The sequence below is a fragment of the Corvus moneduloides genome, chromosome 2 (genome assembly GCF_009650955.1).
Source record: "Corvus moneduloides isolate bCorMon1 chromosome 2, bCorMon1.pri, whole genome shotgun sequence".
NCBI lineage: Eukaryota > Metazoa > Chordata > Aves > Passeriformes > Corvidae > Corvus > Corvus moneduloides.
In genome coordinates this window covers 113,016,922-113,037,930 of record NC_045477.1, presented here as the reverse complement: position 1 = coordinate 113,037,930, position 21,009 = coordinate 113,016,922, and the positions used below count along the sequence as shown (strand labels likewise).

At 36.8% G+C, this 21,009-nt stretch overlaps 1 protein-coding gene across 13 annotated transcripts in view; it reads left to right on the top strand.

Annotated features, from left to right (window-relative positions):
- The window catches only part of DMD (dystrophin), a 1,179,964-nt gene that overhangs the window by 1,015,992 nt on the left and 142,963 nt on the right, over positions 1–21,009 (top strand). For all 13 annotated transcript variants that reach the window (XM_032100882.1, XM_032100890.1, XM_032100878.1 and 10 more), the window contains one exon: positions 1,560–1,706. In XM_032100882.1, coding sequence (XP_031956773.1) covers positions 1,560–1,706 — 147 coding nt within the window. The remainder of the gene's footprint in view (positions 1–1,559; positions 1,707–21,009) is intronic.

Here is a 21,009-nt window from a genome sequence, read left to right as displayed (position 1 = left end):
ATTACGGACCTTGCTCAGCACTAACCTGTAAATCAGTTCTCTCCAGTAATGTCAGTTCTACTCCAGTGGTATAAAGCTGGTGAAATGGGGAAGTCAGCTGTTGTCATGAACTTGATGTATGCATGTTCTCTCACGTTGTGGTATTTGCATAGTTCTCTGCACCTCCTTTACAAAATACACACCCCTTCTGATGGTGTATTTTAAAGATTGATCATTAGAGTCATTCACTGTACAAGTACCACTTAAGTCAGTCTAACTCCTTATGTTGCAGGGTAATTTAACATAATTGATGGAAGTCAAGTCTGGTTTTAAAAGACATTTGAGGAACAATTTTTCAATTATGTTTACCTTTAGTGCTCTTCATGGCATTCTAATGTCTATGAATGTCTTCGTATTATTTACTCTCAAGAGTCACTGAAATACTGGATGTGCTTTTTTTTACCTTATTTTGCATCGTGTGTTGATGAAAAGATTACTAGGCAATAATTTCAGGTTATTTGATAATCTAAAATGAGATGGAGACCACATGTGGTTTGTATTAAAAATGCTGAGAGAAAGGAGCTAGAGAGCAGACTAATATAACAAGTAAATTATTCTGCCTTTGTGTGCAGACATCATATGGCAATATAACATGCTCCTGAGAATGACAGAATTTGTCCTTTAGAAATGACTCATTGTTGCATTTTGACATATTTTATCACCTTAAAGATTCATAAATGTCTCCTTAGAAAAGATAGATAGGGAGCAGTGGAAGATCTACATAGAGATTCTTCTCTTTGATAAAGTCATGGTGCCCTGAATTTATCTGAATGTACCCAGATGCATCATGGAAACATCCTTATCAGGTTGTTGATTTTAAAAAGAAGAAGTTTGTAACTAGCAGTTTCTGTTTTCACATACATTACTGAAATTATTACCTGGACTGCTTTACTGCATTTAAAGGTTATCTTAAAAGAAACATTATTTTGGTTTTTCTTTTGAATATGAGTCATGTAAGCCAGTTTGGGATGCATAACAAATTTTTTTTGTCTTTTTGTCTCTGTCTCTTTTTTTTTTTGACTTCCCATTATTAATCTTTTTCTCTATAACACAAGGTACTCATGGTAAAATTATGGCTTTATTGGGGTCTGTAATAGTTTAATCATTTTTTCATTTGTTGTATTTGGGAACAGCTGTCTTCCTCTGTTTTCCTGTGTACTCATCACTCCCATGCATCCTGAATGAACACGTTACACACAAGTAAAGGATGAAGCAGGAGACAAGCGTGCTCTGCAGTGCATCTCCCAGTGGGTCTGCTGGTTAGAAATTTGGCTTAACTGGCCAAAAGTGGCTATGAAGGTTCCAAATTCATAGCACCTTCTGAAATGCTGGGCCTTACACTTGAGACCTAAAGTCCATTTGAAGTTAAATAAACAGACTGGTAACTGAATCATGACTGTAGGCTCTTTCCATTCAGCTTGGCATGTAGTATCTTTACGTTATTAACCAGCTGGTATTGGAGCCAACAGTTCTTTAAGTTAGTGCTTATATTTATTCATCTTTATATTTGATTCACACAGGTTTATCGAGCAGAACTTGTTCCCCTTAAAGAAAAGGTGCATCACGTCAACGAGCTCGCTCACCGCTTCACTCCCTCCGATATTCAACTCTCCCAGTACAATCTCAGCTGTGTGGAAGACCTGAACACAAGGTGGAAGGTGCTACAGGTATATTTCACGTGATTTTTTTCTTTATGCTGCATTTAAGTAAATATTTCTATTCCTCTGTGCTTTGTTCCCTGTGGGATAGCACCAAAGGCGTACTAAGGAATGAAAGATGAGAAAGCCCAAGAAAATGTTTAGTTGTTATCATTCATAAATGCATTAGACAGAGGCCCAAGTGATACTGTAGATGGTTCAAAAATATAAAGGGCAAGCCACATGTTTTGCACACATTTCAAAAATAATATGTTCTTTTCCATAGAGCTCGGGAAACATTGTGAACAATTCACTTTTCACTGTAAATTATTGCTTTTATTTATCAAATCCAGATATTTGGAAAACAAATTTCTTCGTCTTCTCTGAAGACACTCGGAGACAGTATGTCAGGGTAAGATGTTATTGCTGATAGAACAGATAGTTAATTGAAATATTATGGTTTACTGTCTTTTTTCATATTTACTTAAATGTCATCTGGAAGATACAGAGAGTAAGGTGAAAGCACTCCAGTAAATTTTTAAACACATCCTAAGGGGAAAAGACATAAGTAACTTTGAAGGATTATGATATACTAAAGGCCAAGTTGTGACCCTTGGAAAGAGGAGATGCATCTGTTCTTATAATATAATTTTTCTACTTAAAAGAGAGAAGAGTTTGAAATGTATTGAGAGGCAGATCTCATTTTGTTAGAAGAGAATAAAATAGGATAAACTAGAATAGAATAGTTCAGTTGGAACAAATGTACAATTATTTAGTCCAACTGTTCAGGCGCTTGCGCTGAGTGGCACTTTTTAAAATATTATGTATTTTTCCATCTTAGGGCTAGACCTATTTATGTATGACCAGAACTCCAGTTAGGTGTGATACCCTTTATAGAAAACTGAAATTTTGGCCATGAAATAGGAAAAGCAAAAATGAAAATGGTTTTTGTTTCACACAAAACCATTCTCCTTCTAAGGTATGCTCCTGTTGTTTATTTCTGGTTTTCCAGTTGTCCAGTATGTTTCATTTTCATTCAGGTGGTTTTGTGATTTTTTTTTTTTAATTTATTAATTGCCTTTGTTATGCTAATGTCACCTAAAATATCGCCTTAGTACTTTAGTATTTTCATCGATTTTTTCTATATATTTCAGTGTATTTTCATGTGTCTTTCTTTTATACTGGTTGTATTTTCTCTTAGGCTTCTCTTAATTCTTATTTTCGAAAAGAAATTCTTTCTGTATTCCTACTCTTTGTCTTTCCCCATCTTGCTTCCCTTATTTCTGTTCGGGTTTTTTTTCTGAACTCCCCTTGCTTCTTTTCTTAGTTTACTTCTCTTTTTCTCCCTCCTCAAAGGTTAGGTATCTCTCTCTCTCTCCTTGCCATATTCGTAATGGGGAAAATTTTTCTTAGCCATGTACCCCATTTCCTAGAAAATATCACTGCAGGAAAATCATAAAGTAGAGAGTTCTGTGCTATTGCTTGCCAGAAAGATACCCATCCTTGGTTATGTGTGAGAAAAGTGCATAAAGACATAAAATTTATCACATCTGAAACACCAGTGAAGTCTAGTGTTATGAGAAAGTTTAAGAGCATTTTGTAAAGGAGGAAATCATGTCTCAATTGTTTCTTTATTCACACTGGGAACTTGCATAAGATTGGAGGAGGAAATGTATCATCTTAACCCAAATCTTTCTGAGATTTAATGTTATATTCATTTTATAACCATAAGATAAGGCCAGACGTACTCACTCATTTGCAGTATTGCACAGGGGTTCTACAGTGAGATTAGAGCTGTTAGTGAATAGAATCAAATACTCTTCCAGAATCTTCCCAGAACTTCATTTGTATTTATGCAGTAAGGCATGTTTTCCATTAATTTACCTGGTTTGTATTCAATTTGAGTGAGTATACTCCAGAGTATTACTGGAAAAAAAATATATAGAAAGCACTCAACCACTCATAGATTCAACCAGTCCTGGTTTTGACATGTTGTGTGGAGTGCATTTCATTAATGAAAGCTGATGTACTCAGCTCAGTCACTGAAAACTGTGTCATCTTCTGTGGAGTTTGAGCAATATAAAAATAATTAGCTTCATGCCTTTAATAGAGTAGTTTTCAAGAAAACATGCTGTTTACTTTTTTATTTTTCTTAAACATGAAAGGAGATGAAATCTTTCTAAGAAGCTACTTGTTATGAATTTCACAAGGAGCTCTCATGTGTGCATCAAACAGCGTATGTAATGAGATCATCCTGGGGTAAAACATGTCTTGCAAACTCTTGTTTACTTCCAGTTGACATTTAGGCAGCCAGGAATCTCAGATTGGTGGGAGTTATATCCATTTCATTTTGGCTGGTGTAATGCTGGTGAAAGGGCAAAGCCCCTGACATGTAAAACAATTTACAGTTAACCCATGGAGAACATAGCCTTCAGTTATCAAGAAATATTTTTTTGGTTTAAATTAAATTTTGTTTGCTTTTATTTAGAATAGCACCTTTAATAAGTGGAAAAACACAGTTAAGAACTTTCATCCAAAAATGTATCTATTAAGATATTTTGTTATATTTATATTCTAGTGCTTTTACTTTTGAAAGTTGGTAATTTGTGAGTAGTTGTCTTTGAGTACATCAAAAACCTAGAGCTAAACCAGCCCAAGGTCTTCTCCAACCTAAACTTTTCTATAATTCTGTGATTTATATATATATATGTATGTATGATTGTCAAAAAGCATAAGCCCCAATTTCAGTATAATTCCTAACTCTTCAGCTCATCTTGCACCAGTAGCAAAGACTCTTCAGGATGTGGGGATTTGAAGATTGTTGTGGTGCAAAAAACATGCTGCCTTTCATGAGAAGGTCCTGCCACAACTATTATTCTGTTCCCTTGAAGAGCACTCTGCTTGCAGGAGGTGTGAAGAGCCATCAGGCTTTTAGTACCCCTGCAGGCAGTTAGCTAAACTCATATCATCATTTTATTTGTATTCTGCTGAGGACAGGCTCTTCACTGAGCTGCATAATGCACACTACTGTAGTAAGTACTGCTGCAATGAATTATTTCAAAAACCAGCTTCTCCTGTGTGCTTCACAAACATTAGCTAATTCCTTCAACCTGTGGTGAGAAATATGAATGAATCTTACCATCTCTATTTCCAGAGATACTAATAAAGATAATATAAAAGCCAAAAAGGAAATTCCTTCTTTCCTGAAATCACTGTAAAATTGTCACTATGCATCAAAGCCTTGCTGGCCAGTGAATCCCTAAAGAGCTGAGTCACAGGCATTCTGGGCAGCAGTCCTCACATCACACCTTGCTTTTTATAGGGATTGGACACCAGGGCAAGCAAGTTGCAGCAAAATATAAGTTGAAATCAGCAGTGACCTATTGTAGCAGGTTCTAGGATTGGGTTTTTTTTTAATTTAACTTCACCTTCTGTCTTTCATACCTTCTCCAAGAAAAATATCTTACAAAAACACCTATGTAAAAGAAATGCTTTTTTCAGGTCTCTTGCAGATGAATTGAACCACATTTACTGGATTCTCAGGTCTTTTCTTTTAATTGTATGTAGTAATGGTTTCAGGAAGAAAACTTCAGATCTAAACCATGGAATTAAAATTTGAATGTGACGAAGGATATTCTCTCATATAATTTTTCTTAAGGAAAAAGAAAAACCTCTCAACAGTTCAGTTGTCCAATAGGTACTGCATAGGATCCTCATACAGGAAAGCTCTAGTAATATACTTAAAAAGAATATTGGCCTGAAATTTTTCTTTATCTTAAATTACAAGTAGAGGTATTTATTATTAAACAGTGAGTGTAAACTGGGGCTAAAGATGATAGATTGACAGATGATGCAACAGTAGCAAGAAAGACGTTTCTTCCTCTGAATGAGACAGAGAATGTCATGTCTAAATTAATGGGCAATATAAAAGGCAGTTAGATTTTTATATTTTTATATTTTTATTTTATGTTATATAATATTACCTGTAGCGGGTTCCGTTTGTAACCGGGCGGAAACACCAATTAGAGTGTAGTGGTTTGGTCCAAAATACTCATTACTTACTTATTTACCTTCTGTGAGATAAGAATTAGGAGAAAGCAAAGCAGGCACAAAACTTAATAGAATATAAAAAAGTTTATTAACAGACCTAAAAGGAAGAGAAAAAAAAAATCAGACCACACCTTCAGGACACTTCTCCCCCCACCTTTCTCCCTTCTCTCACTGACAATGTAAAAAGACAACCCTTGAGATTTTCAGTCAGTTTACCACTTCTATAATAACCTTTTTTCAGTTCACTTAGGGAGAGGAGTCTCTCTTGCTCATGCTATGGAGACATCTCCACAAGAAGTTCACTCATGGCTTCAGTATCACAGCGAGACAGCTGCCCAGGTTGGTTCTCTGCTCGCATGTGAGAGTCCCTTCCCCCAGCTTACAGCTTTTTCCACAGCTGCTTTCAAGGGTCCAATCTTGAGCTACTGGGGTACCATTTTAAGGATGAGCTGTTCAGAAACAAAGGTTTTCTTTACCCATCTCTGGGAGTGCCTTCATCTCTAGGAATAGAGGCCCTCCCCCTTCCCTGGGAGCAAAAGGGTCCTCATCATCTTCATCTCTAGGAATAGAGGCTTTCCGCCTCCCCCAGGAGCAAAAGGGCCCTCATCAAGTTACAGCTACTGTCATTTTCTTATTTCGGCACATGTACTTCTGCTCAAAATTACAGTTTCAAAGCTCCAACCCCCCAGGCTTTCATGAAATTACAACGGGTACTCTGATATATCATAGTCCATCACCACCATAGCTTTACAACAGAATTTCAGCTTCTAAGCATCTCCTCTTTCACCTCCCTCAGGGTTTCAGCTCTTCCTTCTTCACTGACTTTGGTGTCTCTATAGTGTTTTCTTCGCCTTCCCTCTTCCTCAGACTTGGAAGAGGATTGATGTCTGCAGGCTTCATTTGTTCTGGAGGAAACTTACAGCACTAAAAAAGGGTTAATGTCACCCAGCCCCACAGCTGGAGTTCGCTTATCGCTGTTGGTCACATGAGCTTTGCCGGGCAGCGGGGCAGCTTCAGCTGAATCTTCAGCCACACTGGAGGGATGGGGGGTGTGGAGCTGGGCTGCGCTGCCTGCACGTAACGGGGCTGTGGGGGGCCGCGGATGGAACAGGGCTGCACGGCTCCAGGACGGCTGTGGCCCGGCCCTGTACGGGCCCAGCCCAGTTACCTGTCCCAAAGCCGGAAGCAAAGGAGAGCTTCCCAGGGTTTGTCCATTCTTAAATGTGGACCATATAAGGCGGTCAAAATTCTAAGTGGCTTAAAAAATTGTCAATATTCAAACTAGCCAGCTGATAGGTTCTGTTAGGTCATAAAGGAAGCTGTAAGCACCTCTTTGCAAAAGAATCACTTCAGTAGCTATGCTAACCCATGACATTACCTTCCTGTTACCTTAGCAGTTTCTCTTTCCATTGCGATATTTCATTAATTTTAAAAATTAATTTGTTTCTATTTCTTTGGTTTTTCCTCTTTTTTAAGCTATATTTTGACATATCTGTTAGTGGCTGAAAAAAATAGGAGACCACTTTTCTAAACTTATGGAGCCAAAATTCTAGCTCAGCTAGAATTATAGTAGTTAAGTCCTTACTAAAATTATGGTGCTTTTCAACCTTGAAATTTGAAATTATTTTGTAGTTGCAGTCTTCATCTTCCCAGCAGAGGGAGATTATGATCCTTTTTGGAAGTCAAGTTTTCTCATTAGACTACTTCATTAAAATGTTGGTTTGTATGTTCCATAAGAACAGGAACTTCTGCCAAAACCACAATTGTTACAGCTCTTTAACTGTCTCGTATTTGTTTAATTGGCTATGCCAGTTGGCTGCAGAAGTCATAGACCCATGCATTTTTCTTTATTTCTGTTAGCTTGAGTCTCAGATTTTCTCAATGTTTGTCTGCAAAATTATGCCTATAGAATTCATTTTGCAGTCAGTAATTCTTTAGAGATCCTATTTATTTATTTCTGTAAGTTAGTGGAGGAAGGCCAGCTATCAGGATTGGGATTCAATTCTACTAATGAAGTCTGTGTCAAAAATTGGAAAGATTCCTTCCTAAATTAGGAGGACACCTTCATTGTGGCTTCTTTAGGACAGTCATTGAAAGAAAGTGTGTCAGGCATGGTTATCATCCACAGACATGCCAGCAGAAAAACTAATAAAACCTTATAAAATTTATGATGTGTGTGATGAATTTCACTTTGCTGGAAATTGCAAATGCTTTAATCATTTTTAGTAAAGGAGGTGCATTCCTTTTGAGAGTTTTGTTATCCTCTTTTGACTTCCTTTACTCTGAAATTTCATCCTCGATGAAGATGTTTTCAAGAACCATGTGGAAGAATAGCAATTTACCCTACTTAATATTCTCATTAGAATATGCATCTGTAGATTTCTTTCAATGTATTTTTTTGTTTCTCATAAATGTGTGTGGGTGCAGGGGATTATAAAAGCTGAGTTACGCTGTTTATATGTAAAAAGAAAAACACCTAAAATTTGTCAAAAGTAAGAAAATATGCTACAGGTGCAGCTTGAATTTAGCACTCTCTTGTACAACCTTTGCATATACAAAATATTCTGTAAGATCTCTCATTTATCTATTTGATGGATAAATTATAGGAAAAGAATGGGCATATTAGTTGATATATGTAAGTCTCATTTCCTTATAAAGGGAGACTTTAACAATTTACTTCCACCTGTCATCAGTTATAGGTTATGTTTGGCAGCACACATCCATATGACTCATACCAGACTATATTTAGGATACTGAGGAAAATAGAGGTTATAACACTGTTGAGAATATATTCACTGGAAATCAACATCCACTAGTTCTGTTGGGCTTTAATCAAGTAGTTTTAGCTAGGTCATGCAGTTTGTAGCTCTGTGTCTTATTTACCAACCACCATCGAAACTGTATTCTTTAGAGTTCATGATCTGTAATACCGGATCATCTCAAAACCATTAATTGAAATAATTTCTGTAGAAGTCCCTTTGACAAGGAGTGTTGAAGTTACATTTGAAGAATTAAAGCTCTTAGTTTCAGTCCTGTAAAGAGGTGTAGACTGCAGGAGTTAGAAGATTTTACCTTGGATTCCAAAATTGCACAGACAGCTTCAGGTTTTTTCTTGCACAAATTGAAAGAATATGGCCTGATTTTTTTCAACACCTTTTTAGGTGTGTGACCTGATTCCAATCAGCTATGTTTAGGCTGCTCATTATGAAAAATTAGGGTTGTTTAAGGTAAGAATGTGTGAGGAGGAATAGCTGGGAAGTGCACAGGATTAGCAGCAGTCAGGCTAGTGAAAGCAAACAAGGACAAAAAAAAAATGAACATTGCAATTATAAGTCAGCCTCCAATCCTAGCTTCCACTCCACAGGCCCTTTTCCTTCCCAAAATGTTATCAACTCTCAGAGCTCATAATTTGTGGGCTAGGTTTTGCAAAAGCAATAGGAGAGGACAGGACTGCGTAGGGTCAGGCAAGGCAGGATGCACTGTCAGCTGTCTGCCGGCACCAGAAGGCTGATGAATCTTTGCAGTTTGTGGTTCTGCCCCATGTCCTGGAGGGGATGCACACTGCTGACATGGATCATCTGCCCATTCACACCCGCCTGGTTTGAAGTGAGGCTGGAGCAGATGTACAAAGTTTGCTTTGAATGTGGAACACGTTTGTCGCAGATCGAGCATTCACTGAATTTAAGAGCTGCCCAGTAAAGGCTCTCTAATGTGATTTTCAGAGGCTTGTAACTCAATGAAACCTTAATGAATACCCTTGGATTGAAAGCAATATAAAACCCCTTAGATTCCATGTACCAGTGCCAAAGTATTGTTAAGGGTTTTTAGAGGGAGAAGGTAAAACTGGAAAAACATATTTCTCTTTCTCCCCATTTTCACTAATCCCTTCTTCTGAAATGATGTGATTTTTTTACAAGAAACTTCATTTGAAGTGATTAAAAGCCCAAGGGAAAGAAATAATACGCACATTTCCAGTGCAGAAGGTTAATGTTAGCCTTTTTTATTTCTTTGTTGAGTCATTTTGTGTCTTTCTGACATATCAATTATATGTTATGTCACTGCAGATTGTTTTGTCAGGCCATCTACTTTCAGGTTACAGAAAGCTTTTGCAGTCTTTAAGCTAGGTAGTATTTTGTGCTATATTTTTTATATCTTCTTGCTTCAGTGAGACTTTAAGTTAAGTAAGATTTTTTTTTGCTGTTTTAGAAGTACTGTTAATAATAGTGTTTAAAATAATAAAAATGTCAGTGGCATTAAGTTGTGACGCAGAATTGAAATAAGCCTTTATGGGAGATTATGCATGTCATTTAAAAAATATTTTCACAAGTTGCTCTCTAAAGTTGCCACTGCAGTTTTCAACACGGTTTGAGTAGAGCTGAATGTTGTATCCTTGTATAGAAAAGGATGGGCAGTGTGGAAGTGATGTCATGTATGTTTGCTGTAGAGGAAGGCAGTTTATAATTAAAATGGCTCAAATCCTGTTATATGTTGTGTGTGCAAAAGTCTTCTATAAAGTCCTTCCTAATTTGGGTCCACCCAGCACAACAAAGGCAGAAGGTGTTATTTCAAGATGTTTATCCTGTGGCTCTCTAAGCTGTTCAATTCTTGTGGTTGTTGTTACTTTATAAAACAGTGATACTGCAATAACCTTTAGAAATATACACCTTGGTTACAGAACAAACATAGTATAAATTACAGTTCTTGACCCAGAGCTTACAGTTTCAGGTTTTATTAATATTCATTTTTTATTTCTTTTGTACTGGGAAAAAATCAACATCCAATTCCTATTTAATTCTTTAGGGCGTGACATTTCTGGGGGGAGATGCAAGGGTGGAGGTTGAAGACTCAGCTAGTTTTTCTCCTCCATCTTCTCAGGTGTTCAGAGTTCTTTCTCTACCACAGTTCAGTTTGTTTCAAACCAAAATTAATTAGCATTAATCGATCCAGAAAAATAATCCTAAGGCTACATTTGTAGATAGCATATCCATTTTGTTGTATATTTTCACTTTCATTCCTCTGATTTCTCATACCAACCTCAAGTGTTTTGTGTCCTTTCCTTTCAATACCCTCATTTATGACTCTTTCATCTCTAAAAACAATCAGTTCTGTCCTAATTAATTAGCTGACACATAGGTGATAATAGAGTGCTGTTTCAGTGTACTGATTTTGTAGGTATTCAGAAGAAATAGAAGACTGTGTCTTCCGTAAAATTGCTTTGTGCTTTTTGTATATCCAAGCATTACAGTTTCTTATCTCAAAACATCACATTTCAAATCCTGAGTTGATTTTGTCAGTACTTTTGCCAGCCAAATAACTAAGATAACTGAATTTGGGTTGCACATCAGTTGTCATAGCTACCTGCAATATATCCCTGAATCTGCCTAGCTTTACCTCTAATGAGAAAGGGGTTACATTTTTCTCATAAAGCCTCCATAACTTTATTCAGCTGTGAATGACCTGTGAAATACTGTCAGACTGGTATGGTCTGTTGCAGAAATCATATGAGCTTCCTCTTTTAAAAAGTCAGGATCTAATCCTTTTTTCTTCACCAGTGGATAGGAGGTCAGCTCCCATCAAATAAAGTTTCAGAAAGACAGAGGCAAATCCAATTTTATGATCACCACTTTTCTGTCTCAACACTGTGCCCCCACAACATTAGACTGTGCTCAGTAGTTCCCACAGTTGATGGGACAAGCCTGTGATGTTTAGCAGTGCCAGGTCATGCTGATTATTTCAGCTTTGCCAATGACACTCTGTATATTTTTTTTCAAATTATTTTAACCATCTTGTGCATGAATTTGCATGTTTTTTGGTGAATATCCATTTATGGATCAGAAATACATTTATAAAATTTGGTTGAATTATTATGACATTTTGTTGATTTGGTGTAAGTTTTAGTTTTACTGTAGTTTTTACTTTTAGTTTACTGTAGTTCTGATAGTTACATAGTCCAAAGGTCTGTCCCATTCCCTAGAAAAGGGGGCTGGACAAACAACCTCAATTTCATGTAAATTTGTGTTAATAAGTATTTATCATTATATAGGCCAAGGCCCCTGAGTCAGATAATAGTGTCTTTGTGATGTGAGTTACACTACAGTGCTGGACACAAACTATTATCTTGTATTATTCGGCGTGTTCATTGAATGCATGGTTACCATTGATGTTGTAAAATCTGCTCCTGTTAGTCTGTGAACTGTTGCAGAAAACAAATCACAGTAACAAATTACTGTAACATTTACATGCTGTTGTGTGGTGTTCAGTGGTAACACTGTGAAATGGGAGGTGCCATTGCAGACTTCACACTGGTATGTTGGAACTTAAGCCCCCACGGACTGTTGGCTTTGTCTGCTTTGCCGTCCCTCCCAGCTGGACTGACTGCTAGCCCTGCAGAGCCTGCTCAGCTCAGATATCCTCGGGTGACCCAGGAGCAACATTTGTGCCTTTTTCTGCCAGAAAAATACACCACCTTTATTGTACAATTTATCAAAGAACATCCCAGGAAAGATGTAAAAGTTGAAAGAATAAGAAGCCTGATTTGCTGTCTTTAGGAAGCTAAGCAATTCTTAAATCTTTAGAGAGGAGATATCACTTGTTCCTGATCCTTCTAGCACTTTGGAGGGATAGTCCCAAAAAGATGTATTCACAGTCGTGAACAAAGTAGATTTTTTGAGCTCTTGTGTTACATTAATTACATGATCAGTATATTCACACAGCAGAGCTACTGCTTAGAGATACTATATTCCACTGTCTTGCTCATATTCAGATAGGCTCTAACTTGCCAGAGATTTTTAATTTTTTTTTTTTTCTGAATGAGAATATAACTAACAGATGTTTGTTTTTGGCTCCATTTCTACATTCTTTGAAAGCTGGAGAATTAAATTGCTGACATTCAGACAACACTAATTCACATATCCAGGGAGCCTAATTTGCCATCCCTGAGATTCTGATTCCTGGTGTTCATGGGTTTAAAAACCATTTCAGTGACACAATGTAAGAATAGGCTGGGGAGTTTCAATGGTATGCTCCTGCTAAACATAATCACATTTTATAAACATCTGTGTCATTACTGGTGTGATTCATCTCTAAGCTGTATACAGCTGTGTTTGCAGTTTCAATTAACAGTCCTCTAATTTCATATCCATCTCATGTTGCTAATTTAGTTAATTTATTCATAATTAAGAGTATTCTATTTTCTATGAAGGTTTGTTAAGCTTAGTGCATTGTAAAAAATTTTAAAAACCCTAAGGCTGAGGCATTTTGGTTCTCACAATAGTCACATCAGAGCAAAAATGCCATTAATGTACCTAAAGGGGAAGACAACATATAAGGGACATTTTTTCTTTTCTCAGTGTGGAATGAGAAGCCTTTGGAAGGTATTGGCTTTGTGTTTGAAAGCAAATGACAGTATGAATGTGCTCTTTTCTCCTCTTTTTTGCCCTTCTCCCTTTTGCCCAAAATCTAATGTAATTCTATGGTTTAAACTAATACAGTTGGGTTTAATACATTAAAAAAATGATACTTCTAAAAGGGTGTTACAAGAAGAGATATGTGGCAGACATGAATCATCCTTCTTCATGCATTATTGTTCTCTAACATTTATATTTTAGAGTACAATGCATTTAAAAGGACCTGTGTGATTAAGAACTGTGAAATAACTTTGAAAAACTAAGACTGAGACACACTCAGATGGAAGATAAGGACTGTCTTAGTAATTATCAAAAGAAGTGTTTGCATTTTTAGTTTGTTTTGGTTTTTTTGTTTGTTTGTTTGTTTTTGTTTTGTTATTTTGTTGTTTTTTTTTTTTTGCATATCGGTACAAGAATATTGTGGGAAAAAATGGGTTAGAAATCCTAGAAACAAATCTCCAGTTATCCACAGTCTAATGATGTTCTACCATTTTTCCAGGATTGGTTATAACTCTCTAGTACTTTGTAAATACAGAGACACTGCCTTCTCTGCTATCTTTGCAAACCCTACAGGGATACTTATTCTAGGAAGTGTCTACAATGTTAATGAGTTCTATGCATAAATGGTTCTCTTAAAAAAAAAAAATTAGAAAAGTGAAAAAATGCCCTCATCTTTAGCATGAAGGGTATTTTGATATTTGTGTGTTAGTGACGAGGCGAGCAGAGTATTGAAAGTTCAGCATCCCTTTCTGGAAAAGAAAAGAGAAATACACGACAGTCTTCCTCTTTTGAAAAAATAAATAGTTGTTTGAGATAAGTATTAGTCTGAGTATTGCTGTAATTTGAAGTAAGCAGAGGGAAGTTGTACAGAAAACATTGAAATAGGGTGATCAATATGTCTCAAGCAGAGCTGCGGGTTTTCAATGACAGCTGCTGAATCCTTTATAGCTGAAAATCACAGTTGTCTGCTGCATTTTCCTTTAATCTTCCTCTGCCTACAATCTCCTTGATGCCCTTTTTAGTTTCTCTCATTGCTCTTTTTCTGCTTGAAGCTTCCTTTCTTCCTCTTCGTATAAGCTTCTCCTTGTCTGTCATACCACCTACAATCATGCCACTATTTATTAAGAAAAGGCTAGGAAGAAAATGATTAAACAAATGATTAAACAATGATTAAAGAAAATGATTAAACAAACAGCTAGGAAATTTATAATCCGAAATGAGTAGAAATGAGAGGGATAGAGGAAAAGTGCAATGTAAGGTGAGGTAGGCTTTTAGTCCTGGCAGTTGTGTGAATCACAACCTTTTCCTAAGAAATCTCTTAAGATCAGAGTTAGTGAGAGATGCAACCATGGTCTAAGCAGACCTCTAAAGCTATTCAGAGCAGCCAGTCTCATAATTTTATTTTCTTCTACTTGTCAAATGTTAATGCTGAAATGCAATATTCTGAAGACAATAAAAGTTTGAACCATTTCAACCTTTTAGCTGCACACTCTGTGTATTTAGCAAATAGAATGACAGTTGCTTGCTGTACAAATTCCAGGCTGCCCCACCTTTTTTTGATTAAAATGGTGATTAGGGTTAAAGGAGATTATAGCAATTTGCCAGGGTCCTGTTCCACTGCAAGCTCAGGGTAAAAGAGGATGATTCAAGTGCCTGCAGAAAGATAGATTATCACTGGTTGCTCAATTTCCAAGCTTCTATGGATTTTTACTCTCTTTGTTATTTGTGTAGATTCTCCAGATTTCACTATGCAAGAAAGAAAACACATTCATTTTTGATACACAAAAAAAAAGTTAATTATTTTTTTCCCTCTAAGGAAAAAAATCTCTCATCGAAAGGGAGCACATAGTCCTTTTAAATTTTATTTTATTAATATCATACTCTGGAGGTTTGTTGCTTTTTCTTTTCCTTTTTCTTACTCTACATAAAATGATAGGGCAATTGTATCTTGTACTTCTCACACTAAGTTTAAACCCTGTGGAAGTCTGTAAACCTATGTGAATTTATATTTTAAAGAGAATTGCACTTGATTTTCTTATTTATCTAGAGAGATGCCTGTGCCACAAGTTGGAAACAAATATTCAGACCTTGAATCATCATCCTGCTTAAATTAAGTTTTTCAGGAAAAGGTTTGGAGGTTCAATTCTAAACCCTCAATTCCATGACACTAGACATGGGATTCCCATCTGTGTTTTTCCCAAAACAGGATTTTATGCATGCCGCATTACGAAAAATGTGGCCAGTTTTTTTCTTCTGCATACTTTTGCTGACAGAGAAGAAAATAAATATCTGTCATGAAAATGTTGGCACATTTTTGCATGTTCCAGCTTTGTGTCTTTAACACCAGGGGATAATCCCTTTTTGCCTGCTCCCACAACTCCTGAGGGACCTGCTTTTGCAGGGGGAACGGGGCTACCACGAGTGCTGTATCTCTGTGCTCACACTTGCTGCCAGATACAGAGTGAGCTGTTGAAATGACCAGTTCCCAATTTGGGTTCTGGCTGCCCCCATTGGTTTTGTCATCATTTGTTTTGCTATAGCATATGCCTGTTTTAATAGAGAAATCAGTGAAATTTGCAATAAATGTTATTCTTGAACTGTACTTCAGTTAATTATCTTCCAAAAACAGTAGCTCTTCGAAGACTACTCTCTGATCTTAAGTAATGCAATGACAGACCTCCCAGCTATCTGAACATCTCTTTCTCTGGATCAGCCAACACCTAAAACGTTGATGTTAAATGTTTACTTGTTATGTGAAACAGGCATGGTGATTTTGAGTCACTGTCACCTGGGAAATAGATCTGCATTTAACTGACCAACAAAACAAACCAGCCTGGGCCTGAGCAAGAAAAAATCAGTCAGAAAGGAAGTGGCATCATTCAGGCCACCAGAGATTTTCCAGTTATGAAAAAGCAATTTGTCCCTCTGAGAGGATGCCCACATCTGCTCCTGGATATAAGTGCAATAAGTGCTGTGTGCCTTACCTGTGCTGGTCCTGCTTACTTCAATGGAAGGCACATATAAAGTCAGCAGGATTTATCTCCCTGGTTCCTGGTCATGTCAATCTGTTACCCTTCACTTGTGGAAAATCTTCAAAGGTTCTTGGCCTGTTACACTACATGGAAAAGTCTGTGCAGATCTGAAAATCTAGATTTGTTTCTGAGGGGATTTTATGTGCTGTCTTCCCACTCCAAGGACTGTATAAATCCCATTAAAGCAGCAGCCTCTCAAACTACTTCACCAGGTTTTGGTTGTGGATTTTCTTTCTTTTTTGAATATTCGGATGCATAGGTGAACTTCTAGAATTTTAATTATATCTTTATCTGATGAGCTGCAGAAATGTAAAAGGAGTTTGGGTGAGATTTAATTTTAGATAGCAGCTTAATTAACTGTATTTGTAAAAACCAGTGCAGCTTTAATTAAATTTCTCTACACTAATTTAGTTATTTAATTGAAAATCTGTTGGGATAGTTCTTACAATTTGTAACTCTTCCTGTATGGGAATCTGCAATAACAGATCATAATAATAATTAAAAATAAAACCCAAACTGTATTTAAGTTTTTGCTAGATTTCTACTGGCTTTTTGCAAATAGCAGAAAGGGTTTTTTCTCCTAAATATTTATTTTGGTTCATGGATTTTGTAACAGGATTGGACATCTGAAAACACAACCTGTAAGTGGTGATTGAAGATATATTTTTCTCTTGTCATGTGTGTTGGGGTTGGTTTTCTTTTATCCCATGTCAGCTGTTGTCCCTTTTTCAATGTCATATCAGTGCTGGCTTGTACTACCACAAAACTGCCACCTGCAAGACTTTTCAGGTTTGGAGTGAGTTGTGATGCACAGGGAAAGTTGTCTGAGTTGTGGAACTGCAAGATTCTGTGCTATCAGAGGTATAAGAAGTAGGTGAGCAGGTCCAGCACTGGGAGCAGGAGTTAAGTTACGCACTTTAATCCTTGTGTAGCCTTCCATAGGCAACTGCACTTTTCCAGCACAGCCTGTGGCTTCTCTCCAGTTCCCCACTCTGCTGGGAGACATAAAGAGAGGCTGGAACACTGCACATCCTTAGAGGAGGGTGTGGAGGTATTTAAGTAAAACCTTGTACTGTGCATCTTCTCACATGAGATGAAGTCATGAGAAAAGGTTAAACATTTCTTTTCATAGTAAGGCTTCATTGACCTGAAGCAGAAATATATATGTTCTAATAAACATTACATAAAAATTAGAAGTAATTTCAACTTGTGTTTCATTTCTGAACCTACACTGATGATCACTGTCTTTCAGGGATAGCAATCCAAATTTCAAATAGTATCTGCTTTCCTCTACTTGAAACTGTTTCTACTGCCCTACATTTCCCTTAAAATTCAAAAATTAATTTCACTGATATTTTGCCAAAGAAACTATTACTTCCCAACACCTATTGCATGCATCAGCAGCATAAATGGTAATTTTATGTCCTTTTAGCACAGCTGGATATTTTCATTGCTTATTCTCATCTGATTCATTAGAGTTCCTTCAAATTTTTTTCTGTAGTGCACTGTTTCTAATCTGGACAACAAAATAGAAGGGGACTTCATGTCCTTCCAGTGTCATATCTGTCAAGTTACATATTTGCGACAGAGCATACAATCCTATTTGCTTGCCTTGAGATACCTTTCTTTCTGAGTTTATTTCACACTGCTTTGCTGCTGTACAACAGGTTGCTTGAAGTGAAGTTTGATTTCTATTTATTCTTTAACTGTTCAGTGAAATTAGCAGTAAGAGTGTAAATTTCCATGAAGACGTAGTGTAATACGTAAATCAGTAAGTTGGGTAGGATGTTAGGCTTATGAATTCATGAGCCATTTTTCCCAGTGGTAGGATGTGCTTCTAAATGAACCAAAATAACTTAATCAAAAGAAAGTCTGAAATATTGAACAACATCCTTATGATCTCAACCTACTTGGCCAACTTATAAGATGGGTGGTGGTGCTTCTGGGACAGTTGTGGTTTCAGTGTCTTTTTTAGCTGATGTAATGTCTGCAGACTGTTAGAGCCATAAAATTACAAATCCAGAAACTGGTGATGATTATTCGCCTTCCTAAAACTGTATGCACTTATTTTAAAGGCTGTTTGCTCTAACAGAGAGTTCACATTCTAATATTTTGTATTGTCTGGTAGGTATAGAACATATATATATGAGTGTCTTCTACAGTCAGATTCCAGGGACTGTATTTCTTCTATACCATTCCATCAAGAAGGTTTATCCTAACTAATTTCAAAGTCATGCATTATTAATTACTAGAATAAGGTCCATTTTGCAGCTCTCTTGGCAGTGTTTTGCTTATGGCCTCCATGGCCAGGTACATTTTAGCCACAGCACTAGTTCTTGAGCACAAAAGGAGATGCCCAGTTTAACATTTGTTAAACTTAAATGTCAACACACTGTCGAACCTCAGGAAGGTCAGGATTCAAAAGAAGCACCAAGTCTGCAAATTATTATGTAGCTTTGAAACACAGCTGAAGTCACATTACTTTGCCTTTCTACCAAGTATGAAGCAGGTATTCAGTTACAAATTATTGTGATGTGTGTTTTGCTTTGCCTTTAAAATAGTAGATAATATTCAAGTCTGATTACTCAGTAGTGTGCTTTGGGTTTACAAATTTTTACAGGCTCATGACAGCTCATAGTGTAGGAAATACAACTTCTAGAACATGACTTCCACTGTTCCCAATATTCTCTAGTTAATATATTCTGCTAACAAAAGGAAACCTGTAAATGGTTCATTCAGTCTGTGTTTATGATAGAAATGGTAGAATTCCTAAAGATTATGGCAAGAACATTTTGAATATAAAATACTTTAACATACTGTAAAACAAATCTATTAGGGAAGAAATGTTAGCTGCCAGTATAGGAGTTTGTGAATGGTTTCGCAATTAATAAGAAAATCCCACTTCTGTTGTTAAACAATTTCAAGGGCTCGCAAAAGTGACAGAAAACTGGCAGGCAAAATGGTTTTGGTGATGTAGGAGTCGAGATTAGTAATGCATTTCCCAAGGGAGCAATGTTTGAACAAGTCCAAGGTTTAACTTAAAATTTCTAAGACTGGGGAAAAAAAGGGCTATACTAAAACTACATCTTTTGTCAGCCTAATTTACCTTTGAAGGTAATAATATAAACTCCTCACATTTCTGGTGTTATTAATTCTGTTTTGAACCATAATGCACAAATGAATGATTATAATTCTGGACATCCCTCACTTCTCTTACTTCTCTAACTTAGTGGATGTAGTCATGCTGTACTGTAAAAGTGCATAGTCAATGATACTGAATTTGTACTGGATCCGAGACAGGAAAAATGCTGGTCCTGGAGTGAATTAGTTCTCTAGAAGTGAATTTGTTTGTGTCTCCTTAACTCAGCGTATTTAACCTTATGCAAAGAGATGTGAAAAACAAACACAAAAAACCCCTGCCTGTTTTAAAACTGTGGTATTCCATCCATTGTATTCCAGAAGTCCTCCAGAGGTCTTTGGGCAGCTCAGATTTTTGCTGATTATAAAATGGCTTGACTAGAATGATGTGGAGTTTCTGCTGGTTTGATTGAAGGAAACACAGCTAAACTTTAATTCTGTACTTTTTAGATATTATTCTGTTCTTAAGCAGACCACAATTTTTCGTAAAGTTTTTGAACTATAGTTAGAATTTAAGTACTGGGATGATTTTGGAAGGAAAGAGGCTGTTGTATATGTATACTCCTTCCCATATCTTTACGCACCCACATCAAAACGGATTTTCTGACAAGGGAAACAAAAATATGTTTGAGAGCTGACAAGCAGGTGTATAATTTATTCTTGCAGTACTAGGCTATCACAACAGACACACAGATGGTTATCTGGGAAAAAAACCCTGTGAAATGAATTTAAATCCAACAAGTGCCTCTGTATAGACTTTGAAGGATTTACCAGTTTCATGGAAAGTATTTCAGGTAACAACAACAACAACAAGACAAGTTGCCATGATTTTTATTTTGAATCAATACAGAAACCAGGCCAATTTCCAATTTTTCTGTTTGAAAAGAAAAGTGAGCAGGAGTGGGCAGAAAAGTAAATTTTTAAGAAGCCTGACCTGTAAATTGCTGCCATAACAGAGATTCTAATAACTTTTTTTCAGCTTTACTTTTGGCCACACTTTTTAAAGAATATGGGGAACAATCTTGCTATGAGGCAGTTCAGGCAGTGCACTTTGGAAATCTGGAGGGTATAGAATCATAGAATGTTTTGAGTTGGAGGAGTTATTTGAAAATCATCTCCTCCAGACCCCCTGCAGTGAGCAGGGACATCTTCCACTAAATACAGCTGCTCAGAACCCTGAAAAACCTGACCTTGAATGTTTCCAGGGATGGGGGGATGACTGCTAGGTGACAAAGGAAGAAAACACAGAAGGCAGGACAAGAAAAAATAGGACTCTCAAACTCTGAAGAATAACTTAAAACATGCAGGATGTGATAGTATGAAGGAAACAACAGGAGCCCAAGCAGAACCTATTAGGAAATTGGTAGTGGTGAGGAGGAGAAGCAAAATGGGAGGTGAGGGAACTTACTGATATTGGAAGTGGGAGTCACAGCAGAAAGGAGTTATGTCTCTAAGTATTATATGCATTGCTTTGCAAATTTATTCTTCAAAAGAATCTGAACTATAAAGAAATCAGTACGTTTTGCTCATATGAGCCTATGAAGTTGTATTTTTCTTTAACCAAATTCTGCACCCTTAAGATACATGATCCTGCCAGTTGTTCTCTCATATGATAAACATTAACAGTACAAGATCTGTGCTCTTGGTTTCTCAGCTGTTGCTTTTTTCTCCTTTTTCCTCCCTGATTGTCATCATTGTTTTCTCTTG